Source organism: Schistocerca gregaria, chromosome 6 (assembly GCF_023897955.1).
Source record: "Schistocerca gregaria isolate iqSchGreg1 chromosome 6, iqSchGreg1.2, whole genome shotgun sequence".
In the NCBI taxonomy this organism is placed as follows: Eukaryota; Metazoa; Arthropoda; class Insecta; order Orthoptera; family Acrididae; genus Schistocerca; species Schistocerca gregaria.
In genome coordinates this window covers 370,503,658-370,531,457 of record NC_064925.1, presented here as the reverse complement: position 1 = coordinate 370,531,457, position 27,800 = coordinate 370,503,658, and the positions used below count along the sequence as shown (strand labels likewise).

General features: G+C 38.7%; 1 protein-coding gene across 1 annotated transcript in view; it reads right to left on the bottom strand.

The window, feature by feature from the left end:
• Positions 1-3,624: 3,624 nt before the first annotated feature.
• LOC126277994 (AT-rich interactive domain-containing protein 5B-like) overlaps positions 3,625-27,800 on the bottom strand; it is a 771,607-nt gene continuing 747,431 nt past the window's right edge. Inside the window, exons 4-9 of the mRNA XM_049977668.1 lie at positions 21,989-22,222; positions 16,956-17,074; positions 14,738-14,915; positions 11,920-12,070; positions 11,681-11,822; positions 3,625-8,576 (exon numbers count right to left, since the gene is read on the bottom strand). Coding sequence (XP_049833625.1) covers positions 6,717-8,576; positions 11,681-11,822; positions 11,920-12,070; positions 14,738-14,915; positions 16,956-17,074; positions 21,989-22,222 — 2,684 coding nt within the window. The 3' untranslated portion in view covers positions 3,625-6,716. The remainder of the gene's footprint in view (positions 8,577-11,680; positions 11,823-11,919; positions 12,071-14,737; positions 14,916-16,955; positions 17,075-21,988; positions 22,223-27,800) is intronic.

Here is a 27,800-nt window from a genome sequence, read left to right as displayed (position 1 = left end):
AGTGATGTTTCACAATAATCAAGATACTGCTAAGGTTGTAAGCCTTGGAGGAAGCCTGATGTTATGCTTTTGTTGGTGTGTTTCGTTTGCGAGAGCTATTTTATTTTGATTAGGTCTGCTAACAAGCCATTGGAGACCACACTATCCATCAACATGGTCATACCACGAGGACTATCACCTCTCCACCTGCTACAACAGTGCAATCAGTGCTTTATTTGCAATAAGCCAGAGATGGATAATGCTGGGAGGAACACAAGCCATACTTCAGGTACAGAAAACCACCCACAAGGTAGAGGATACATGAGAAGTAGATTGCCTTATACATGTTAAATTTATGTTTGTGTACTTATGCAGTACTCACTGCTTTTTCTACCATGTGTTCAGCTGTCTTTATTTATACTATTATTTTTTGCTTGGATTACAGCTGATGAGGGATAGAAAATTAAAAGGCAGACAACAGCAACCAGTTTCCTGCAGAAATAGGTCTTAGGTCAATGCCTCTATTGTTTACCTTGTTCTTATCTTTAACAGTTTGATTACTACAGAAGCACACCGAAGTACAGTGACCTTATACTCATTTGTTGTCCAACAATTAGCTCCTTTCTTTCACCAGTATTTTGTTCTACCCTCATACATTTTCTTCGATCTCTAATGATAATCCACACATCTACTATCTTGTTCTTCCTGTTTTTCTAACATTTTATTTGTGTATTTGTGTTCTGTGGAGAATAGAGAAATTGAGAAGTACATATTTTTATTTTTCTTACTTCCCCTAAAAAGGGTAAACTATTGTATCTGATTCCTTGATCAAAATCCAATTATGCTCCTTAAATTAAAACATGTCACAAAGCTGAGAATAATTACATATTTTATATTGAACATAGAATGATAATATCTTTTTATATACTATAGTCTTTCATGTGGTTGAACCTGATTGTCCATACTTTTACAGGTAATGTTCTCAATGGATGTTTCATATGGTAGTCGTTTTATTTCCCCTCTGTATCTTACTGTTTCTGCTCCACAGTAAGTGATGCCAAGTATCGTGACGGGTTCCACTAATCTGCTTTTTCTGTTTGTGTAGTATTTTTGAAGATTTTTTCTTGTCTATTTCATAGATCAAATCTCCATTCAATGTTCTGCGTGTCTACTTAATTTTCTGTATCCTCCTATGATGCAAATGTATCGCATTCTCCAAAAATTATTGCCTAAATCATATCTGTGTAGTACTGTTCTTCACATAGATTTTAAAAGTTTTTTCTGCAATGCCATATCAGTTATCAGATAGTATCCAAATTTATTTTATTGAACAACCTTCCATTTATTTGTGTTACCCTTAGTTCTTGCCCTTGCTTCTTTGAATGAATTTGTATCTTTAAGATCTTGCAGGTTACACATTGATGAATCAGCATTAGTCAGAATTTTGTGTGAACATGATCACATAGAAATGTGCACTCATATGAATCACCACTGCTATCCTGTGGCCAGTTTCTGGACACATTACTCAAGCTACTGTAGTTGACTTCAATAGCTACTACACATTCCGACTCTTTTCCACTACCCCCAAACATCAGATTTTCTGTATTTTGTACCTGTCCACAATTCCCTCATGTCCACTTGTGTCTCCTCTAGCCTCTTCCCAGCTCCCAGTGTAAGTCAGCATCCTGTATTCATACCTACCTCACTCAACCCCCCCCCCCCCCCTCCTTCCTTTTACATGTTCATCTCCACTGACTTTCATATCCCATATCCATGCCAATATATCTTTCACGTGCAGATTCTAAAAGCACAGTAGTAACCACTGATCTAAGCCGGTTATTATGGTTACATTAAACATCATTTTATTTTGGTATCATTCAAATCCTTTTGCATCTGGCACATTAAATGTGGGTATGTGTATATGGGACAGGAGAGGGAGCATATACTATAAAACAATGACCTCCCCCTCGGAACTGAACCCTGGCTCCACCCCTGATCTCTTTCTCTTACAATACATCATTGACCTTCTATGTGTGCTATTTTCATCATGTTTCTCTAAGTAGCCTCCTCCTGTGATCAGTGCCTTACTGCACACACCTCCATATTCCATACCAGCATGATAATATCTGGCTGTTCCTATCTCTTCCATGTCTCCACCACAGCCAACTTTACTAATCAACACAATCAAGGTACTTATTCTATCATCTTATGGGATGGGATGGTTCTCCTTCTTAAAGAGACCTCCAGAAGTGTCCTCCCATGTGATCAGTATTTTCTCTGCACTGATCAGCAGTTTTCTGTCCACAGTTAAAGTAGCTTTACACAGCTGGCTTCTTTTATCATATCCTGAATTTTAATATTTTCACCTGACATCAATACACATTAAAAGCGCTTCACAGTTTCCCACACCTTCATCACTGTGTTTCCCACGACTTTAACCCTTTTACTATGTCCATTACTTTGTTTCATTCATTTTCTAATAAGCTGCAAACTAAAACTTTCCTTAAAACAAGAATGGAAGATTCTGGTTTACTGTCTCTTTGATAATGAGCTTTTAGACATTAGGGCATAGCTTGAATAGGCAACGTATGGAGAGGGAAACCAACCACACCCTTTCAGGGAAACTGTCCTTACTTTTAGAAAAATCATGGACTGAAGGAAGGAACAAACAAATGGAAGAATGAAGGAAGGACTGAATGAATGAATGAATGAATGAATGAATGAATGAAGATGAGAGTTTAACATCCTGTCAACAGTGTGGTCATTAGAGATGGAGCACAAACTCTGATTATGGAAGGATGGGGAAGGAAACTGGTCGAGTCCTTTTCAAAGGAATCATCCCAACATTTACCTGGATTAATTTCAGGAAATAATGAAAAACACCAATATTGGTGATTGGACAGGAATTTGAACTGTCATCCTCCTGAATGCGAGACCAGTGCACTAACCACTGCATCACCTCACTTGGTCTAAATCTAGGTGGTGGGACACATGAGAGAACCATTTCCCTTATCCATTTTGGGATTCTTTTTAACTATAAATTTAAGACATTTATTTGATCTTCACCTGCATCATTAGCAGCTTAACATTATACCTCTTTTTGTCCTTATTCTGCATCTACTTCTTACTTGAAAATTCCAGTCTCTCATTGCCATAAAATTCAACCTATTTTTATATTTATAGTATCCCACTTTGTTGCAGATCATTTTCTACTTGAAAGGCATTGTGCTAGTCATCACACAGATTTAGTTTTGATACTCAGATAAATGAATTCTTCTGTAGCTCCAAGCTCCTATGTGTAACTGTTCCAACAAACTCCTACACAATTACATTATCACCTATGACTTACGTAATAATGACTGACTGCAAGAATTCTAAGGCACGAGTTTCAGAGAAAGTAAAAAGTTTCTCCCAAGCCCAGCACTACTGAAGCATAGAGTTGATGCTGGAGAGCACCACCATTGCTGTTACATTACAGAGATCTACACTGAGATGCAAATGTACTGCATTCTTGTCACACACATTCCAGCACAGAAGATAGTTATCCACACATGAGAATATTATACTGAAAGGAAAACTGAGAAAATTTGCACTATAACACTGAGGGCAGTGAAGCTCTTAAAAGATAAATAATATAACTTGACATAATTTTTATAGCTGCCACAAATGTATTTGTTTTGTATTGCATCATTTCAATAGCAATGACACTAGAGTAGTACAGTTACACAGACACAGGAATGTTCTGCAGTAAAATGTAGTATTCTATGCAAATTCACAACATACGGTGTCACACTTGTTCCACACTTTACTGGATTTTTTGTAGTTATATTTTTCAATAATTACTTTAGGTGTTATTACATATTTTACAGCTTCCAAATAAGTTTAGGCAGATAAGATTTTTATTATAAAAGTAAAACAATATACACAATATGTACTTCACATTGCATTGCTGCCGGACTAAACCACTAACAAAATACAATATCACAATTATATTACACTTCACATACAGACATAATACCAATGTCAGCCTCTACAAAAAATACAACAGAAGATTTAATGGTATACTGTACTCAAAATAAGTTACATGGTATAGTTCTTGCAATTCATTCTGGCAACCTAAGACACAGCAAAAAATTACTTCAAAACAACTATGGCAAAATTTTTGTCTTCATTGCATATATAATCCCTGAGTGCTCTCTCATTTTTTTAAGAGAACAGTTGAAAAATTGAAGACTTCCCGCAAGTCATCTGAAGAAACAAGAAACATTTCAGTAGCAGCCTGTGATATATGCTGTTTGGACCTTCATGTTACGCTATGTAACGGATTTACTATCTCTCTTAAATTGGATTGAAAGTACTACAGATACGAACACATTCAGACCGAAAAAACTGTTATAGAATTTCAGGACAGTTTTAAAAGCTGTACACCTCAGAAATTTGTGCCAACTGTTAAACAAGTTCCTTTTCATCCCCTAGTGTTATTTCTGATAGGCAATTTAAGCTTTATACATGAAACTTACATTCTGAATTAACAAATTTATTGGTTTTTAGTTATATAAATAGAATAATGTTCAAGCAAAATAAACTTTCCTGTCCAGCTTTGATGAATGTCGTGATTGTAGCTTAACACAGGTACAAACAGTTAATTTAAAAAGTAAGGGGTTTCATATTGTTCATAAAAATTGGGCCACAGACATGTAGAATTACATGCTACCACAGATGCAGAAATTGAGAAATGTATCCTGATGTTTCGGCATTGGCAGTTAATTTCAGAAGTATACAGCATGTATAATTATAATTTATGTTTGTGCTTGCACTGGCATACATTCATTTTTGCAATAAGGTTATCCAGATATACCTAAGATGGTGTAAAAGGTTAGTTTTCACACTGATTATTACAGCAAGTTGCATCAGATTCAGTATTTACATACAGGCTCTTAATATACAAGAAAGAACCATTTGCACGTTACTGCAAATGACTAACAACTACACACAATCATTCACTTTTTTCTGAAGTTGCAATGAATTGCAATATCATGATAAAGTCCATGCCATTTTAACACAAATTATTACAAAATTTGTTTATACTTCTCATAACTCAAAATAACTAAAAAAATTATAAGCATAAATTTGATATTACTAAATAACTAAATAGAAAATTTAATAATGTCATAACAAAAATTAAATATTCTTAATCTAAAAATCTTTTCTCTGTAATAAGTTCAAGCCAAAATATACTTAAGTAAGAATAAAGCAAAAATCTGATATGTACATAAATTACATAACGACATGAACCACACACATACACAGGTGATCTTTCTCCAATGTAAAATAAAATGCAAGGGTTAAAAGTTGAACACAGAAGAAAAAGTTTGAAGAAAAGAACAAAATCAGTGCATTACATTGAGGTATTTTTATGGCCACATTTGAACACTGTAGATATTTGGGAATTTTCTGTGTAATTTATGAAAGTGCAATATTTACAATGAGCCATGAAATAGGTTGAAAAACTCCAGGTACATAGTGAGATCATATACACAGAAACTGGAAAGGTGCTTGGAGAAGCAAACCACTTATTATTCAATGAGAACTTTGAGTCTGTAATATTTAGTTTCTGGGATTACCAGGTTCACAAGCATTTCTTCCGTTGCTGGCAAGATTTTCTAGAATTTGATACAAAACGAATACTTCCACTGTAACATACACCATTACTGTTTTATCTGTCTTCATTTCGGTATTCTCACACAGAGAGAATTACTGTGCCTTATATAATCAGTGCATGCTAAAGTTTGTACATATCAATACCACAAGCTGCCACTTCATAATCGTTTGTATCCACTCTCAAAATAAAATGTAACAATGCTGTAGCCACCACTCAGTGTGTCAACATTTCCACATTGTGTAACGCATCTCAGCGCTACAGTGAGTTATGAAAGCTAATTCCAATGAATGTACAAAATATGTATTGATAAACGAATCTGCTCTTTGGCATCCAGCTAAAATATTACTATTCAAATCAATAAAAATAAATGCCCAAGAATAAAAATATTGAATTTTAACACACAAACATATTTTCCTGTAATGCCCTCACACTATTAGTTTCTTCTAGTTTTACTTCTTAAAAAAATAACTTTCTGCTTATTGAAACACATGCTTCAAATAAAATCATCGGAAACACATTTAATGAAGAAATAGGAGATGTAGCTTTTCAGCTTTCCTATTTTACAGCTCCCTCTGTTTCCCCCTATATGTGCTCACTCAACACTACAATCAATCAAACTGAATACTGTACACATCCTACAGCATAACCTACTGATTGTGAAGAAACTAATGAACAATCAACAAGTTCTTCATGAATAAAAGTTCAACTATATTACAATATTACAAACTTGATTTAAAGCCTCTTACTAGACACAGTACACGTGACTGCAATTTTGGAGACACACATATAAAATATTTGGCAACTGTTAACTATAATTTTAGCACAGTCAATTCTTCTAAAACAAAAGAATAAAAACTGCTCAGGGTATAGTACAAGTACTATTGACAGATATCTTCTGAAATAAATGTGTTCAAAGAAAAATAACGAATGGTATAATGGACAGATATACCATGCCATTATCAGTCAAAATAAAAATTATCTGTGAAATGAGAGGTCATTTAACAGGGGATTCTGTATGCTACAGTCACCATAATGTCACAAGAATTTAATGATACTGTGAACATCTTTACTGATGTCATTTGAATGTGGGGAACTGCGTAGGACTGACTGGTGTAATAGAGGTGGACCCATCCCGCAAGAGGCCTAAGAAGTTACCAGTAGCTGCAATCTGCTGGCTCAGTGAGAGTCCCCCGTGGTGGTGGTTCATGAGCTCTTTGTACAACTGTAACTGTTCAGCAGTGGGAGCAAACACCGGCGTTGATGCCGACGACTGCACACGTGGCAAGAGGCCCGCTGAAAACAATGCAGGAGTCCTTCCACCAAACACCGACTGGTAGTACATAGGGTCAACAATTGGCAAATAGGGAGGAGATTTGGCTGTGCTTCCACTCACTGACTCGGCATGTGGTGGATAGCTGGCAACACTGCAACCTTGTACGCTGGGAGGCAAGTACGACACAGAGTCTTCAGATGAGTTCACATTCTTTTTGTGTTGTTGCCTTACTGAGTGTTGCTGTTGCTGTTGCTGCACCTGCTGCTGATGGTTTTGTTGTGCTTGCTGCTGGTGATGGTTCTGTTGTGGCTGCTGCTGCTGCTGTTGCTGTTGCTGTTGCTGCTGCTGCTGCGATCGAACTCTGGCTAGTTCGGCAACGTTTTTGCGTCCGTTTGCAGTAGACGACAGGTACGGGTTCGGTATTATAAGCTGGGCTGCATTGAAGGTAGAACTACTGTTCCTCTTGTGAGAGTCGCTCGCAGAATTCTGCCTACTGTTCTCACTTTTAGAGTTCGTTTTGGATGACGTGGATTTCTGAGATGCACCTTTCTTTTGGGATTGTGTGTTCCTCTGACTGGTTTGTCTAGGTTGGGGCTGCACGGGGGTTTTTGGCACGTCGACTACAGTGATTTCCAAATTGGAGCCAACAATGTGCCGCCCACCAATTACAGAGAATTGGGGGCTGTTGTTCAGCTTTGGAGATGGTCTGCTGTGAGTACTCAGTCCAGAAAAAGGAGGTTCTACATTGGGGATACGGCTCACAGTCACAATTGGTTTCTCAGAACCCTTCTTCCTCAGGTCTAGGACTTCGGTCGGTATAAGTGGCCTCGGAGGCACACGTCCAGGGACGTAGTATTTGGGGTGTTCTATCTCGTCCTTGGGGTCACCATAGATGACAGTCTCTGAGCGTGCATAGATGGAGCGTGACTGCACCACTTTTGGAGGCGTCCAGCTATCACAAGAACTGCTGGAATGTGCAGATGAGGATGCTGGGGGAGGAGATGACATGCTGCCATAAAGATTCTGCACTGAAGGTATCTTGAGTTCGGGCAGGTAACGGTGGCTGTTGAGCGAGCTGGCAGCTCCAGTGGCAGTACCTGCAGACTCGTAGTTGGGCGATGGAGATGGCGTAGAGGCTGAGTCTGTGTTTGGTGAGCTGGCCATCTCTATCATGTGGCTGACATCAGGAGTCACTGTTATTGACACCTGGTTTTCAGCTGACGGCACCGGTGCTGCGTGCTGTATCACTGACGGGCGCCGCTCCGGTACAATCGTTATTGAGCCAACCGTGGCTTCCGGCACACTGGAAGAAATGGCAGTCACCTCCAGGCCACCTTCCTTCAGGATCTCCAGTTTGCGCTTCTTCAGTGCCGGCACAGGAGTCTTGCCAATCTTCACCGGTGAGTCTTGGTCGGAAACCAAGTCTATGATTTCAGGTTCAGCTGCTTTGCTCGGCTGTTCGGATTTTACATCAGTGGCAGGTCTCTCTGGTTTGTTGGGCACTGGAATGTTCTCTTTGCCTTGTGGGGCAGGCTCTGTTGTGTTTGTAGTAGTGCCAGGAGCATCCTGTGACTTATCTGATTTTGGACGTGTACTTCTCAAAGAAGAGGACTTTACATCTGCTGCAGCCTTGTCACTGCGGTTCCCATTTGTAATGGCATTCTGAAACATGACACAAAAATGGCACTGATAAACATCTGTGATAGGTTTACACCTAAGGTCATAATTTTAGGCAACATGAGGTATTCACTAACATTTTACCTTGTCCATGACAGAAATGTATACACGCATGTCTATGCCTGGTCATTCACTTTTGAATTAAATCTGCCTTGGCTTTTTACAGTCACAGTACACTCTTAACAATGGGTTTTGTTTATTTCTGTGCCACAAACAAAATCCTAATTTTTTAGTCTCTTTTTTTCACTGTGTGTTGACAAAAAAAAGTTCTCAAACTGACAGCATCTTTTATTCATCACTGAATCATTTAGTTATTTATTATGGCTTGCTGAATTCTAATGTATTTCTGAGTTTTCAAGAGTCCTTCAAACTGAGTTAACTTTCGGCAACATTTAGTTGCATGCCTGACCTATCCAGGAAATAGTTCGGAATTTTATGAAAAATACTGATCAATCAGTTTAAGTCAGTACAACAGCATATGTACAATAATACCCCACAAAATTCTTCAGAAAACAGTTGATGTACTTGTTGTAGAAAAAGTACAGGAAAAATACCAAGAGAAAGTAAGCATGAAGTGTGTAACAAGTTGTGACTAATTGAAGTTGTCTCTGAGATAGATGCAATAATGGATTAAGCAAGGCTAGGGTAACACAGCATTTATGTGAGTGTCATTATGAATCTTCTTGAGCGTTAAAGAAAAGTCCTGTACCCAGGAGTGTCTTTCACATGCATTGCTTGTACCAGCTGAGTCACCAAAGCAAATTGCAAGTCCTAGCTAAACTCTCCACTCTGCCAGAACCTCCTCCTTGTTATTGTGCTAAAATCACTCCATTAAGATATTGTTCTACAAAAAAAGCAAAAATCTGAGCCTTTTTTGGGTCACAAATTTTTGATAGATACAACCAACCATACTCCAACTTAAGAAAATACATAAATATTCAAATGAAACCTGCTTCTCTGATTGGATAGGAAAAAATTAAATTAGTTTCACATATTTAAAGTTTTTATAGCTTATTTTTATAGCTTATAAAACATTAAGTTTTAACCTATTATAGTATCATATGTGTATGTTAATTAACATGCACATATGATATAGTAATAAGATAAAGCTTAGTGCTTTGTTGTTGTTGTTGTCAATAAGATAAAGCTTAGTGCTTTATAAGCTATAAAAACGTAAAATGTGTGAGACTATTTTAATTTTTTCAATCCAATGAGATATGCAGGTTTCATGTCTACTTCATTACTATGTGATAAGTCTCTCATCTGACAAGCATTCCTTTTCACTAATACAAATTTTGTAGTAAGAGATGAGGGAGGTATCACTTGACATTAAATTAGTATTGAATTAATTTAAGACATCTGTTCTCAGAGGTAAAGCACTATTCCAGTGTAAGCACACACACAGTCTAGTGAGTCAGTCTTTTGGTTTTATCTTCCTTTATAACTTCTCCTTCCAATAATCCAATTATGAGCCATGAAGACCAGAGTTACAGTTCCACTTTCGTCCAAACAACATATCAGGATTATGTAAGCATCACTGAGAAGGTGTTTGGACATCCTAGGTTGTTGTTAATAGTTTCATTTCAAAGAAACTTGGTCTTTAGCAACACCCACTTCTAGAAAGTAGTTAAAAATTCCAACAAGCTTAGCCAACAGGGATGACCTTCAGTCTTTCATAGGAGCCTGTTATAATGTAGAAGAAATGGAGTGGAAATAGAAGCATTTTTCCATGAGTTTTTTAATATAATTTTAAGGTAGACTTAAATGCTAATCGGTGCTTGGACTGCTCACAGCAGCCATTTAATAGTTACTCATCTTTCAAAGCAACATTATTCCATGAGTTTAACACATTCACACATGAAACTCTCTTTAAGGCATAAGTCATTCCTTGTGGCCAGTAACGGGTGTAGCTGGAGTTGGAACGATGGTTGAAGATGGCTCTCTGCTGTAATTGTGAATAAATTGAGTGCATTCTTGGGATTGGTCTGCCAGCAACTTATAAAATCAAGGAACACAATCTTCGTGCAAAAAAGATCTGCAGTTACCCTTGAGCAAAAAACTTAACTTGCTGAATTCCGCCAGCAAATATTAGAAAAACTTGATTCTGGGTGCTCAAATGCAGTCAAAATGGCTGTCACAATTTCATGTTTTAACAGAAGCAGTCCACTTGAGAAGAATGAAGAGAGAGAGAGATGGCACATATATTCTTCATGGCAACTGGTCGCATCGTTAAAAGAATTTGGGTGAGGCAAAGACAATAACTACAAGCTCTCATTCTGGAATCAGGCTACAGAGGTTACTTTAAAATTAGCACAGTGTGGGATCCTGCTTCACAGTGAAAATGTACTAGCTCATCATAATTATGGTGAAAATACAGACTGTGTTTCAGCAAACTTGGAAAAAGACAGTTTCTTGTTCACACTACAGCCTAACTAGCTCATGTCATACTTCCTTCCTACTCAAAGAAACTGTCTGTGAGTCATGAATCTGCACCTCCAAAAGTATCCAACTATGTGTATCCTTTCCTAATGAACGTTACACAGGGAGCCTACAGTAAAATCTTCATCGAGTGGTTTGCATGAATATGGCACTGCGTAAAACATCAGGGGCAGTAAGGGGGAGATGCATAGGTATAAGTTCCAACAGATGATAATTGAGTTAACTGTCTCAAATCAGAACTAGCTTCTGCATCTATATTACAATTCATAAGCCAGGAAATAATTTATCTTCACTGCCAGTGTAGTGTATGCATGAGCTTCATACACTTTCATTTTGCCAGCACACTTTCAGAAATTTTCTATCAAAGTAGATGAACTGCCACATATACACATCATTTTTCTCTAGTCTTACCCTTCAGTACACCTGACCAATTCAAATGAGTGCAAAAAAGCAACAGCCATGTGTCTTCATTTTAAACTTTCTAAATAAGTGCCACAAGCAGCACACTTTTCAATACTAGGAAAGCTGTACAAAATCCTCCGTCTTTTGTTATCATTAACATGATGTATATTTATCTGACAGTAAAAGAAGAATGGTGCAGGCTTAAAATATAAGATGGACTGAAAAGTGGGAAATTCTGAGTTACTAACCTTCGTGTCAGTCTGCTTGCTTTGTACAATAGTCACTTCCTTCTTCTCAGCTGGTTTTATAGCTTTAAGTTTAACAAGCTGTCGGTTAGTGGCCTGTTTGCTTGGGATTTCTTTCACACTTTTCTCATAAGGCAACAATAACCTGTAAATGAAATAAAGTAATAGCAAATTTTAGTCCAGCTGTCAACACATGCATCTGTGTTGCCACAGGACACTCAGAAGAATTATTCAAGACGCACCTCTCGTAATGTCTCCTTGTGTAAGTGGCTGCACTTGTGTTGCCTTGGTCACCACCTAATTCATCATAGATTGGCTTCCACATCTTGTTGGCAGTTACAGCATTATAGCCTCCCAGTTTCTGGACTTTAGTGAAGAATGCAAAGAGATCAACTGAAAGAAAAAGCAATCTTATGAAATAGTATTTGCATTTTGTGGAGCAAATGCTATGTTTTAAATTAACGTTACTACATGGACACGTAAAATTGGAAATGATTAGAAATAAATATACATACCCATGGTAACAATCATCCTCTGATCAGACTGTTTCCCTTCTTAAAAACTCAACAACATGAAGCACAAATGCTAATATCAATTTTTGTCAGGAAAAAACAAAACACTCCATGAGTATTCATTTCAAATATATGTTTCAGTCCCCCATCAAGCAATTTAAAAGTGGTGGACTATTTCCAGAGCAGTAATTGGTGACTCATCGAAACTTCTCAGTTTTGAAAGACAAACTTTTCAAACCAAGTTTGTGTGTGTCTGGAGCAATATAAAGAGTTCAAAAATCAATACATTTCACTGCAAGATAATCAGACAGCCTTAATGTGTCATTATGTTACAAGGACTTCATCAATGACTGAAGGATTTATATGAAAAGATGTGTGGGATCCTTACTAGACGGGACTGATGGAGTACATCGAAAAAGTTCGAAGAAAGGCAGCACGTTTTGTATTATCGCAAAATATGGGAGAGAGTGTCACAGAAATGATACAGGATTTGGGCTGGATATCATTAAAAGAGAGGTGTTTTTCATTGCGACTGAATCTTCTCACAAAATTCCAATCATCAACTTCCTCCTCGGAATGCGAAAATATTTTGTTGACACCAACCTACATAGGGAGAAACGATCACCAAGATAAAATAAGGGAAATCAAAGCTCGTACGGAAAGATACAGGTGTTCATTCTTTCCGTGTGCTATACAAGATTGGAATAATAGAGAATTGTGAAGGTGGTTCAATGAACCCTCTGCCAGGCACTGAAATGTGATTTGCAGAGTATCCATGTAGGTGTAGAGGTAGACGAATTGACTATTTTGTCATCACAGGTCTACATATTACTTTCAAGAAATTAAGTCTACAGAACTCTCTTTAATGATGATACTGTTTCATTAGACTGCTAGTAACACTTAAAAATCTTCACCCTGAGCAAACTGTCATTTCAAAACTATTGAAGGTATTCACACTTCGCACTCCCAAACACTGTTTCTTCCATACATTCATTTCCTTATAGAGTAGGTATAAACTGATATGAGAAATTTGTATTTTTTACTGTGACATATTTTCAGCTAGCTGCTAGAAGAGCGATGTCCATACTAATCAATTGTTGTATTAAGAGAGACATATTTCACTTGAGTTAAGAGGGTAACTGCACTAAAACCACAGCATACTAGAAAGCTAGTTTGTCTTTCAAAATTCTGGAAGTTAACATCATGGATACATAGTAAAAATGGATAGCTACAGTAAACCATATAATATATATTCAAATTATATAACATCAATCGTCAGAATTTGATATCATTCTTTCAGAAGGTTCGTCATACCAAAAACAAGCAGACAAATTTGAAAAACGTTGTACTAATCTGTAAGGTGCAATGAATTTAAAAAAAAAGGTCATTTAAGAGTACTTTAGTTTAATTTTTCATTAAAATGTGCCCCCCCCCCCCCTTTTTTCAAATAACATGTGCCAGGTAAGATTTAATGATCTTCCTATGATACAAAATTTCTGATACAGCACTGTACCTTCTGTGGATCATGTGCAATACTCCATAGCAAGAGCGGCATGCAGTTAAAGCCTATGAAATGGAACTGCCACAAAACATATATTAAAATATATTTCTTACCAATGTACTACAGGATTTCAACTATCAGGAAGCATGTCAAATATTTTCCACACATATTTGAGTACTGATAGTCAATGGTTTTGGAACTGTTGATTCAAGTGTTCTTTTCCAAACAGATGATAATTAATTTTAAATCTGTGCCTATAAATGCAAGATAGCTTCTTGCGGCAGACGTTTGGAGCGCATTACATCTATGGAATATAGCTCCAATGGGCTTCTAGGCGGCTTAACTGGCTCAATCTATGGTAGGAGCACCAACTCCACACAATTTTCACATCCACTGCTTACAACAATGGGGAATCAAGGATGGAACTTCACTCACAAATCCATGTCTCTGAATCTCAATTATCCTTTTATGTGTCATTAATCAAGATTTAATATGAATGTTTTGATAGAGTTATATATCCTTCTTTGTGTTTCTGGCACTGGCAATTCTATCCACTGTAGAAAAGGCACGCTATGTTTCTAAATGCTAGATGGCACAAGAATACAGTCCACATAAGAGCCGCCACTGAGTGATAGTTTAACAATCAATTAGAAGGGATAAGGACGCAAAATGTGTGTCATGACTTTTAGCTTTTAACAAGTTTCTTGCTAGCTAACATTTGTTTTTTGCAAGTTACTTTTCAACACTAGTGGCATTTTGATGATTCTTCAAACATGTGCAGTGCATAAAACTGCCAAAAACAAGTGTTTTGTGATGTAATTGTGGAGGACCAAAAAATTGGCAAGATTCCCAAGCACTCAAAAACTGACGACATTGGTAGCAGATTCACAGACTTCCCTAGTACGGAAGCTACAAGCCATGTCTATTTTATAAGTAGTCTTTGTTTCTTTCTTCCTTTTCTATAGGTTCGGACACAAAAATAGTATGTCATAATCCAGTGTAATACGCGTTCTGCAGGTATTTCTATCAGGAAGTAAGTAGACTCACTCTCCTTGAAGCCGAGGTGGGGCACCCTGGAGATGGGAGTGTCACGCATCCTCATGAAGCTGTGCAGCTTGGCAAGGAAGTCCCGCTCCTCAGGCGATGAGGCCAGGCGGCCGCTGCGCCTCGTCACAGCCAGCGCACGGCCAGGGTCTGCTATCCCATTCCTCACGCCAGGCCGCCCCTGCAACAAAATCACCTCCCAGTCAGCACATGGGCAGAAAATCATACAACAAACATAGTTACACAGACACATTCAGTGTTAATTAACAGCTGAGACAAAGCAGGAAATGCACTGGGATGATTAAATACAGTTTCAATTGACTTAGATGTATTTTATATTAAAAAAATAGTTCATACCAAAATATTACTTAAGTAGTTTTGTGTTGTAGATTTCACACTGGATTCCTTACTGTCCCTTCTACTTTTTAAGTACATATTAATTCCACACCCACACACCTATGAAAGAAAGATACTCTGCATCACCCCTTTGATTACAAATCAACATCTGTTCTTTCCGTGCTGTCAAAGGCAATCATCTACACAATGAATAATCAATTAACCAAATAAGAAAGGACAAATGAAATACTTGACACTAATTAATTGGGTTTTCAGAAGTATCAAACAACCACCATTGCCCTTATCAAAGTAACATGAATGAAACGGGGTGATGGATTATTATACTTAGCCATCTCTATTTCAGTAAATATTTATGGTATTGTTTATTACAACGTACTAATTGCAAACCGAAAACCTCAGGATCCTCTGCCATGGACTGAAAACAGTTTGAATCAAATCTTACTGGGTGACAACAACACATAATGATGAGAACATAAATGACACAATGTAGAGACACAACATTATATACCACTCCAGGGTCAATGTATGTGGAAGCTGTTAAACTATAACTGAGTGCCAGACTAGAAAATCTGATGTCAGTTACAAACTCCAATGACGAATATCTCGAGCTGTTTGTAAATAGATCAACAAACACAACAAGTTCAATGTGAGAGTACACACGAAAAACCTAACTTGGCTAGGGTACACAATCAAATCAATCAATGGAATAAAATGATCATTAGTAACATTTGACATCCAAATTATCTACACTTCATGATGAAACATAGGAGATTTATAAAAACTTTTATATCACATGACCTTCTTGCATTTAGAGAAATGGTGACCAAGTAACATCAAAGTAATAAAAGGAAGAAAGATCTCATTTAATGTCCCATTGATGATGATGTCATTAGCAGCGGAGAGAAATTTGACTGTGGAGGGAAACTAGACAAGTTCTTTCCAAAAGCGCCAGCCCGGAACACACAGTAAGTTTTTCAGGAAAACCATGGAATATCAAAATCCGTATAGTGAAACAGGGATTTAAACCCTGTTCCTCTAACTACTGCACCACTTCACTCACTACAAAGAAACAAAAGGTATGTTACACTCTCTGGAAGAAATACTAATGTAGAGAAACAAGTTCTTAATCATAATCACAAAGAATCCTATACTGATGGCTCTTTTTCTCTACTTACTTTCACGATTCACAGAGGAGGAGGAGGAGGAGGAGGAGGAGGAGGAGCATGACTAATGAATAGGAGGAAAAAAAGAAAAGAGAAAAAAGAAAAAAAGAAAAAGGAAAAAAAGAAAGGAAAAATGAAAATGTGACTTGTCAACGTTCCTTCGGCTTCTCTTTCATCACACCATCATCATATACTACTCGCCTTATATGTTGCTGTCAAATATTTCTATGTTTTTTAATCTCTATAAACTTTTCAAATTACTTCATTATAAATTTTATTCCTCCAAATATCTGTCATTGCACCTTACCAAGACATTTGGCTATCTATTACAAACACTATGGTGTGGTTGAATTAGCTAAGCTGTGACTCTGTAAAGCTCACTGGTGAACAACATTCCATACATAACAGGCCACACAGACAACTGATCATGTCATCAGGTCACACAGAAATTATATATATGGAAGCAACATGTTTCTGAATGGATTACAGGCATTTAACAAGGTGTACATGTTCAAATTGCAACAATTATTTGGACTGAATCTGAACTGGGTAGGTAGAGTTACTACTTGAACTCTAGTTCTTGTTCCAAACAGGTCCAATAACCTTCTTTTTGAATACTTTGTTTCAAATGGGCAACTCGCTGCACCTATTCCAACATGAACCTCCATAGATGTGGCTTCTCTTGTTAAGTTATTACATACCCTTGTTGCTGAGGATGATACGGTGGACAGTGATGACTCCGACTCATTTGATTCGGAGCCACCGGGTGACAGGCTGCGCTTTTTTCGTTTTCTTCTTGGCCGTCCTTTCAAATTTGGTGCTGTGGAGTGAGAAATAATAATTCATAAAGGTTTATAAACACATATCATAATGTGTTCCAAGTTTTGTGGCAAACAAAAAATAGTCAGCAACACTGTCCCTATTACCTTTACACCTAGACCACGCATCTTGTTCCAAATGCACTTTCACTTATGTTTATTACTAATACACCTTACCAAGTTATTTCAAAAAGTTTAACCAACCCTGTGGTAAGACATGATGAGCAATCAGTGAGTATGGTCTATTTTCATGAATGATATACCTACAAAAACCTTTCTCGAAGTATGTGAAGTATACTCAGTGAGGTCCAGGAATTCAAACATTGTTCAGTTCAACTTATTATTAATTACACAAAGATCCAAACACAAAGTCCTCAGTTTGTATAAGGTACCCATATACAGAAAATTACACATCGACAACTTTAATTTTAAAACTATCAATCCATTACTACTAAAGTTTACTACTCCAACACTAAAGGCACACACTGATATAAACTGAAGAAACAGGACTAGGCATTAATGTAAATTACCAATAACACTGACAGACTGAAGCTAGGTGTTAGTGCATACTTTCTGTATTTCTATCAGCAGCATCATCAGATAAATTTATTGTGCACACATTTTAAGTCATCAGTTGTTTAACTAACTTTTTCATGAGTGTTGGTCATTCCACAATTACAAGCACTACTCCATTTCATGATATGCAACCTCCACGAGACATTGGTTAGTTGAGTGCACACAATATGTACAGCTACAATCTCTACTTATCCCACACAAATATTTTCACGTAATTTGTGATGTGAAGTCGTGAAACATTTCAAATCAAATTATGGTAGTATCATCAAGTAAAGACATTTAGTTCACACAATTTGTGTTGAACAGCCCACTTCTGATTATAAGTACATGGAATAACAAAATCCCTAATCACTGCACTTAGGTATGGTATACAAATGAACTGTATGCTGCAGTATGAACTGTTTTATGGTTTTCCACAAATTTTGTCTGATAATGGCAGTAGTCAGAACATATAGTGTGATTCACATGTTAAAAGAGCAACAAAGTCAAAGATTTCATCAATAATTCCACTGATTATTTCCACTGCTGAAAGACTTCGTAGTTCACTGGAGTGAGTCAGTGTGGGAGGAGCAAGTATGTACTTCACAGTGTTTTCCAATTGAGAGCAATTACTTTTGGCAGCTTTCTGTGTGTAGCTGTTATGCCTTTGGAGAACTGAAGCATTAAATAATGCATGTAACAGTAAATGAATCATATCCATTGTTAGGAAAATGACATATATATTTGTAACAGCAGATTGAGGCACTATATGAAACTTCAGTTTCCAAACTCTAAGAAGTATTCAGTGTCCAATAACTAAAAGAAGAAGCTACCCATTCTGATGCATTCCACCGTTGCAAAGTGTATCTGCAGTACAAAGAAAATAAAATTAACTTATGGTTTTATACTATAGCGTACAACCACATCCAGCGAACCACTGCTTCATGGAGCATGGGGTCAAAACAAGAATGAAAGACCTCTAGAGATGTTTTCAGTCATATCATTTCAATAGCTACCCTCATTGCCTGGTATAGCATGTTGAGCATGTTGAGGTACTTTGACAGCACAAAATCTCTCGGATATCTTGTCCAAGAGTGCCATTTTGTTAGAAACTTAACAAACCAGGCCACTGTATTAAATTAGCCAGAGAGCTTAACAAATCAGGTTTTTAAGTCCATTATTGTCCTGCTCTTCAGTCTGAAGATGCAGGCCTCCATGGTGCTCTAATCTGTGTCTGTTCATCTCTTCTTAATTACTGCAACCTGCATCCATTTGCATCTGCTTATTGTAGTCAAGTCTTGGCCTCCTTCTACAACTTTCATCTCTCCCGCCACCCCCCAAACCCCTTCCATTATTTATTCCTCAGTAAGTGCCCTATGAAGTTCCTGTATTCAAGTTTTGCCATAAAGATCTTTTGTCCCTGATTTTATTCCGTGTGGCACCCCATTTCAAAACCCTCTAGTCTCTTCTTGTATAAACTGTTTACTGTCCTTGCTTCACTTTTGTACATAGCTACATTTCACATCTTCCTTGAGAAGGACTTTATATTTAATGACAACAAGTTTCAGTTTTTCAGAAACATTTTGCTTCCTATCACCCACCTTCCCTTTTCTTACTTTAGTTGATGTTCAACTTCTGACCTCTTTTGAATACATTATCTTTCCCCTTCAACTGTTCTTCCAAGTCCTTTCCTTTCTCTGACCAAGTTTCAGAATCGTTAAACATCGAGGTTCTAATTTCTTCACCATTACCTGGTTTGTTTCACTGCTTGCTCTATGTGCAGACTGAATAAAACTCCTCCCCAACAACTGCTTCTGTCTCATGTCCTTCGTACAGGATGTATGAGGGTTATCCAGAAAGTAAAGAACAATTGTGAACCACACCCAGAACTACCTCCATGATCGCAGGTGTGCAAGTTAGCTTCCTCCCATGTCTCAGTGTGAGCTAAATTTTGTTGCCAAGCGGTCACACCTCTGTGTTCTGCAACATTTCGAATTGGCACTGTCAACTGAAACTCCCACCAAATGTGAAATGTATGGAGTCATTTGTTGTCTGAAGGCAGAAAAAGTTTGGCCTATAGAAATATTTAGGCAAATTAAAACTATTTATGACGACAGCACACTAAACGAGTCTTCAGTGACATGGAATGTTGTCAGCAAAGGTAGTTTTGATTCAAGACAATGCACAGCCTCATACGTCAGCTCAAACACAGCGAGAACTTAAAGTCTTAAGTGGCAAATTTTTGGGCATCCTCCTTACAGCTCTGATTTGGCACCAAGTGATTTACACTTACTCCCCAAACTCAAAGAATTTTTGAGTGAAAAACAGTTCGCAAATGATGAAGACTTAAAAAAAAAAAATTGGCACAAATCTTTGGCAGTAGAAGAATGCAACATGGAAGTTGAAAAGTTGGTCCCATGTTACAATATGTGCCTTGAAAGCTGTAGTGTATACATTGGAAAACAGTAAAAGGTATCATATGTAAATAAAGTTTTGTGTTGATATCTTTCATTTTTATGTAGCTAATAGCGAACCTGACAATGCCCCACAATTGCTAAATATGTATAGGAATTCCATATGAATGCTAAATTCCTTTCTCCCTTCTCTCCACCCATCTTGTCATTTCCCCTCTCTCTCCGTACATCTCCTCCTCCTCCATCTCTATCTCTCAGTGCATAACCTCCTCCGCCCTCCCCTGATTTCTCTCTCTCTCTCTCTCTCTCTCTCTCTCTCTCTCTCTCTCTCTCTCTCTCTCCTCCCCCCCCCCCCCATCTCTTCCTCCCCTCTCTCTAGGTCAATTTCTGTCTATTTGTTCAGTAGAATATTGTGTAAAAGTCTTTTGGACAATGTATAGCATATGTTTACCCAAAAGTTCATTTGAGTACTGGTATTGTGTAAAAACTGGGAATAAATTGGTAAAGTGCTTTTCAAGATTAGTGGCGACAATGCTTCACCCTCTATATATTAAATATGTTTGTATACATTTTGTATATTACAAAAGTATATAGCCTAACTGCCTACGATTGTTACAGTGTTGTGTAAAAATTTGTAGTAGATCGGTCAAGAACTTTTTGAGATTTTCGGTAACAACGTTTCTCCTTGACACACACACACACACACACACACACACACACACACACACTCAGATGATGGCCTTCCACAACTGAGTTTGATTTCAGACTTTTCTGATGGCTTTTCCAAAAACTCACTCTCATACAAACCTTGTCCTTACAATAACAAACATAACGAAATTAATCAAATTGGTCAGGCAGTTCTCAGTTGATGATCTTTCATAGATGTGGCAACTGATTTTAATTTATATAGATGCCAAAACGTTCTTCACTTTCTGAACGACCCTTGTAAATAATTTTTTGTCTCTCTGTATTTTGTTACTGTTACCTCCAGAATTTCAAAGGACTGCGACACAGTCAACATTATCAGAAACTTTCTCTGAATCGACCAATGCTAATAATATTTGTCTGTTCACGCTACTACAACATTCCAGTCTTCTCAGAGGTTTCCACTGTGTTTACTGTATGGTAGTGTGTCATCTATCAGTGGACCACGTAAAGGTGCTTCTGATCCTTCACTAGATTAGATAAGGTTAGATTAGTTTTTTGTTCCATAGATCCATGTTGAGGAGATCCTCGTGGATGTGGAACATGCCACCTTTATTTTCTTTTTTTTTTTTAAATGAAGCTGAAATAACAATACTAATAGTATGAATATATACAATACATCATTTGTTTCTATTAAAAAATTCGTCAATGGAGTAGAAGGAGTTGGCCACTAATAAGTCTTTCAGGCTGCTTTTAAACTGATCTTTATTTGTAGCTAAATTTTTTATGTTTGCTGGCAAATTATTGAGTAGTGGACCACTTTTTGAACTAGAATAAGTGCTTTTAAGTCCTTGTGCAGATCATTTTTGTTCCTGGTTTCTATGTATGAACTGAGCTGTTTGTTGGAAAAAGAGATATATTATTTAGGGCAAATTTCATTAAGGAGTAAATATACTGAGAGGCAGTAGTTAGTATACCCAGTTCTTTGAAGAGGTTTCTACAAGACGTCCGTGAATTTACTCCACAAATAATACGTATTACACGCTTTTGGACTCTGAAAACTTTTGTTTGACTTTAAGAGTTACCCCAAAGTACACTGTGCAAGGCGAAAGACGAGCCCTGACAGCTAGCCGGCAGCGATGGTTCCCGTTTTCAAACTGCCTAGTGCAAACGGCTTCTGGCGGTGTCGAAGCGACACCAGTGCATTGCGAATTCAGTCGTCTACAGAGATGAGGTGTTGCCACAGAGACGTGTACAAAGTCGCGTCGCGGTAGACTCCCACTTGTGGGGTGGCGCACTTACCCAGATGGTTGCAGAGCAACTCGTGGCCCTCAAGGTCCGGGTAGTCGAAGGTGTCCTTGCAGAAGAGGACGCGCGTGTTGCGGCGCGGCACGGCGAAGCCGCCCAGCGCGACGACGAGCGCGTTGTGCAGCCACTGGCTGGCCACGCCCTCCAGCCGCTTCAGGATGCCGCGGTAGCGGCAGTAGCGCGGGAAGCTCAGCACCACCACGGCGCACTCCTCCTCGTCCGGCGAGCCTGCGCGCACACGCAAACACTGCAAACCACTCTGCGCCACAAGCACCGTCCAAATCAGCACACACGTCAACAGAGGCGACACGGTTCTGGAGAGCTACGCTGCTAACAGCGGTTGCCACTGATCATCACATCAGCACTGCCTAGGCACAAAACAGAAGTATCCGCCCGAAAGAACGTCACCAGAAAGCTCACGAGCGGTGCATGGGCAGCCCCCGACAGTCCTCAGAACATCGGCACTTGCATTATGTTACTCTGCCGCTGAATACGCCTGCCTTGTTTGGTACAGTTCTGAGGACGTTGTCCTCAATGAGACACGTAGAATAACATCAGGACGCTTGAGGGCAACGCGCATGGCCGCTTCTACCACTAGGCAACACCAGGCGGTCACCTAGGGTGGCAAAATTTTTGGGGCGGCAAAGGGTGCAAAAAATGAATTTCACATCAAAGAGAGAGAGAAAAAAATTGAGTAAATAGGAGAAAAAATGAAAGAGAGGAAAAATTAAAACACCTAATTGTTTTCAATAGCATACTAACTTAAGTTTCTAGTCACTTTGATGAAAGTAAACACGTTGCCTCTACCTACCTCAAAATTAAAGCAGCCGCTGCTGAGTACAAAAAGGAAACAAACACGGGCTCGATTCATCTACGTCGAGCGCTGGGGCGGGACTCGTGCACTGGCTTGCAATCTTGTAACAACTTCCTCGGTCCCTCTTTTTGTTTTTGTCTCTGCACAGCATTTGTTATGCGTCAGTTGAATTGAGAAAATGAGGACGTTTAGTCACCTGTCAATCTGTTTAGTCAATCTGTATATTGAGCAAGCAGTAAAGGAAACAAAAGAAAAATTCGGAGTAGGTATTAAAATCCATGGAGAAGAAGTAAAAATGTTGAGCTTCGCCGATGACATTGTAATTCTATCAGAGACAGCAAAGGACTTGGAAGAGCAGCTGAACGGAATGGACAGTGTCTTGAAACGAGGATATAAGATGAACATAAACAAAAGCAGAACGAGGATAATGGAATGTAGTCGAATTAAGTCGGGTGATGCTGAGGGAATTAGATTAGAAAATGAGACACTTAAAGTAGTAAGAAATAGAGAGGATATAAAATGTAGACTGGCAATGGCAACGAAAGCGTTTCTAAAGAAGATAAATTTGTTAACATCGAGTATTAATTTAAGTGTGAGGAAGTCGTTTCTGAAAGTATTTGTATGGAGTGTAGCCATGGATGGAAGTGAAACATGGACGATAACTAGTTTAGACAAGAAGAGAATAGAAGCTTTCGAAATGTGGTGCTACAGAAGAATGCTGAAGATTCGATGGGTAGATCACATAACTAATGACGAGGTATTGAATAGAATTGGGGAGAAGAGGAGTTTGTGGCACAACTTGACTAGAAGAAGGGATCAGTTGGTAGGACATGTTCTGGAGCATCAAGGTATCACCAATTTAGTACTGGAGGGCAGCGTGGAGGGTAAAAATCGTAGAGGGAGACCAAGAGATGAATACACTAAGCAGATTCAGAAGGATGTGGGTTGCATTAAGGACTGGGAGATGAAGAAGCTTTCACAGGATAGGGTAGCATGGAGAGCTGAATCAAATCACTCTCAGGACTGAAGACCACAACAACAACAGTCACCTTAGATTAATCATTGAAAATATAACAGGAGATTTGCACTGTAGTGCCGTTGTATATTGGTGGTGGAAGGGTGGAGGATATAGGGGAGACCGTTGGTAATAAAAAAGAGGGGGCGTCATTTTTCATTTCAAGCCTATGGCGGCGAAGCACCCAGCAACGGTCTTGGTAACGTGTACCTACAAACTCTACAGCCCGGCAGGGATAACATCCCCAGATACAAGACGTAAAACTGCCGCGAACACAGAGAGGCGAAAAGTCGAACTAAACGCTGCGATAAAACATCACAGTCACTGGCACGATAAAACTTGCGGACAACCAGAAATACAGACTTGGCATCATGGGTCCCACCTTCGGAGCCCTATCCCCAGGCGAAAATCTGCAATGAAAAACGTGGAAGTCCCTTTACAGACTAAGAAGTTGGGCTGGTAGAACGAAGGATAATATGGCCAAATGGAACTATATTCGCGACTCATGAACTTTACGTGAATACGACGCAAAAAGAGCACCAAGTACCTGTACTATTGTCCTCAGTGCACATGTTTCCTGCATACTGGAGGACCTATTGCGGGTCAGGGAGAGTGCTGTCGAGGTTGCCAATTTTTTGGCTGTTACATTTAGTGTTTGTAACCTGTTTATATGTAAACATTCCTTTTTTATGCGTCCCGCCACGAACTCCTCCCCTGTGGTAACCTCTTCATCTCAGAGTAGCAGTTGCAACTTACGTCCGCAATTATTTGCTGGATGTATTCCAATCTCTGTCTTCCTCTACAGTTTTTGCCCTCTACAGCTCCCTCTAGTACCATAGAAGTCATTCCCTCATGTCTTAACAGATGTCCTATCATCCTGCCCCTTCTCCTTACCAGTGTATTCCATAGGTTCCTTTCCTCTCCGATTCTGCGCAGAACGGCGACCTCATTCCTTACCTTATGAGGCCACCTAATTTTCAACATTCGTCTGTACCACCACATCTCAAATGCTTCTACTCTCCTCTGTTCCGATTTTCCCCACAGTCCATGTTTCACTACCATACAATGCTGTATTCCAGAAGTACATTCTCAGAAATTTCTTCCTCAAATTAAGGTCGACATTAGTAGACTTCTCTTGGGCATAAATGCCTTTTTTGCCATAGCGAGTCTGCTTTTGATGTCCTCCTTGCTCCGTCCAGCATTGGTTATTTTACTGCCTAGGTAGCAGATTTCCTTAACTTCATCTACTTCGTTACCATCGATCCTGGTGTTACGTTACTCGCTGTTCTCATTTACACTACTTCTCATTACCTTCGCCTTTCTTCGATTTACTCTCAATCCATACTCTGTACTCATTAGACAGTTCATTCCGTTCAGCACTTCAGGAAATTCTTCTTCACTTTCACTCAAGATAGCAATGTCATCAGCGAATCGTTTCATTGATGTCCTTTCACCTTGAATTTTAATTCCAGTCTTGAACCTTTCTTTTATTGCTATCATTGCTTCCTCGATGTACAGATTGAACAGCAGGGGCGAAAGGCTACGTCACTGTCTTACACTCATATTAATACGAGCACTTCATTCTTGGTCGTCTACTTTTTCAGAATTTCGAATATCTTCCATCATTTTACATTGTCGAACGCTTTTCCCAGGTCGACAAATCCGACGAACGTGTCTTGATTTTTCTTTAACCTTGCTTCCATTATTAACCGCAACATCACAATTGCCTCTCTCGTGCCTTTACTTTTCCTAAAGCCAAACTGATAGTCACCTAGCGCATCCTCAATTTTCTTTTCCATTCTTCTGTGTCTTATTCTTGTACGCAACTTGAATGCATGATCTGTTAAGATGATTGAGCGATAATCCCGCACTTGTCAGCTCTTCGGAAGTGTGTAAATGATGCTTTTCCGAAAGTCAGATGGTAATTCGCCAGACTCATACATTCTACACATCAACGCGAATAGTATTTTTTTTTTTTTTTTTTTTTGCCACTTCCCCCAATGATTTTAGAAATACTGATGGAATGTTATCTATCCCTTCTGCCTTATTTGACCTTAAGTCCAACAAAGCTCTCTTAAATTCTTATTCTAATACTGGATCTCGTCTCTCTTCTAAAACGACTCCTGTTTCTTCTTCTATCACATCAGACACATCTTCCCCCTCATAGAGGCTTTCAATGTATTCTTTCCACCTATCCGCTCTCTCCTTTCAATTTAACAGTGGAATACCCATTGCACTCTAAATGTCATCACCCTTGCTTTTAATGTCACCGAAGGTTTTTTTGACTTTCCTATATGCTGAGTCTGTCCTTCCGACAATCTTTTCTTTTTCGATGTCTTCACATTTTTCCTGCACCCATTTCGTCTTTGCTTCCCTGCACTTCCTATTTATTTCATTCCTCAGGGACTTGTATTTCTGTATTCCTGATTTTCCCGGAACTTGTTTGTACTTCCTCCTTTCATCAATCAACTGAAGTATTTCTTCTGTTACCCATGGCTTCTTCGCAGTTGCCTTCTTTGTACCTATGTTTTCCTTCCCAACGTTTGTGATGGTCCTGTTTAGAGATGTCCATTCCTCTTCAACTGTACTGCCTACTAAGCTATTCCTTACTGCTGTATCTATAGCCTTAGAGAACTTCAACCGCATCGCGTCATTCCTTAGTGCTCCCGCATCCCACTTCTTTGCGTATTGATTCTTCCTGACTAATGTCTTAAACTTCAGCCTACTCTTCATCATTACTATATTGTGATCTGAATCTATATCAGTTCCTGGGTACACCTTACAATCGAGTGTTTGATTTCAGAATCTCTGTCCGACCATGATGTAATCTAAGTTTCCAAGTATACCTCCTCCTCTTGTGATTCTTAAACAGGATATTCGCCATTACTGGCTGAAAGATGTTACAGAACGCAATTAGTCTTTCCCTTCTCTCATTCCTTGTCCCAAGCCCATATTCTCCTGTAACCTTTTCTTCTAGTCCTTCCCCTGCAACTGCATTCCTCACCTTAGCACTCTCTCTGCCCTACCTTCCTATTCATAACGAATCCTACTCCCGTAATACAATGTTCTGCTGCTGTTGATATTTCCCTATACTCATCTGACCAGAAATCCTTGTCTTCTTTCCACTTCACTTCACTGACCCCTACTATATCTAGATTGAGCCTTTTCATTTCCATTTTCAGATTTTCTAGTTTCCCTACCGCGTTCAAGCTTCTGGCATTCCACGCCCCGACTTGTGGAACGTTATCCTTCCATTGATTATTCAATATTTTTCTTATGGTAACCTCCCCACTGGCAGTCTCCTCCCGGAAATCCGAATGGAGGACTATTCCAGAATATTTTGCCAATCGAGAGATCATCATGACACTTTTTCAATTACAGGCCACATGACCTGTGGATATACGTTATGTGTCTTTAATGCAGAGGTTTCCAATGCCTTATTCAACCTCATGCAGTTGATCATTGCTGATTCTTCCGCCTTTAGGGGAAGTATCCCATCTGTAGGACAAGAGAGCGCCCTGAACCTCTGTCCGGTCCTCCGCCCTCTTTGACAAGGCCGTTGGCAGAATTCTTAGGCCGCCAGTGCTGGTTATTAATGTAAATTCAAGCAGCGGCGTGATTCGAACCCAGGACCGAAGAGTTTTTATTATGAATCAAAGACGCTATCCCTAGACGACGGGTGCAATAATAAAGTATTATTATACGTCTGTAATTGCCTCGCAATGTATCTCTCTCTCCTTTGTATGTATTAATTTTATATATTTAGTCTGTTTTTTTCTCTTTTTAATTATTCTGCATCAACGCTTTTGACACGAATAAATAAATAAACCACCATAACAACAAAACAGGAACACAGTTCAAAGTCAAAATAGTAAACGCCACTGAAAACCACGACACTCAAATTTACACGACAACAAAAGAAAATTCCTGGTATGAATCAACGGCTAGCCAATCCAGGCACTTTTGTCCAGCGTCAC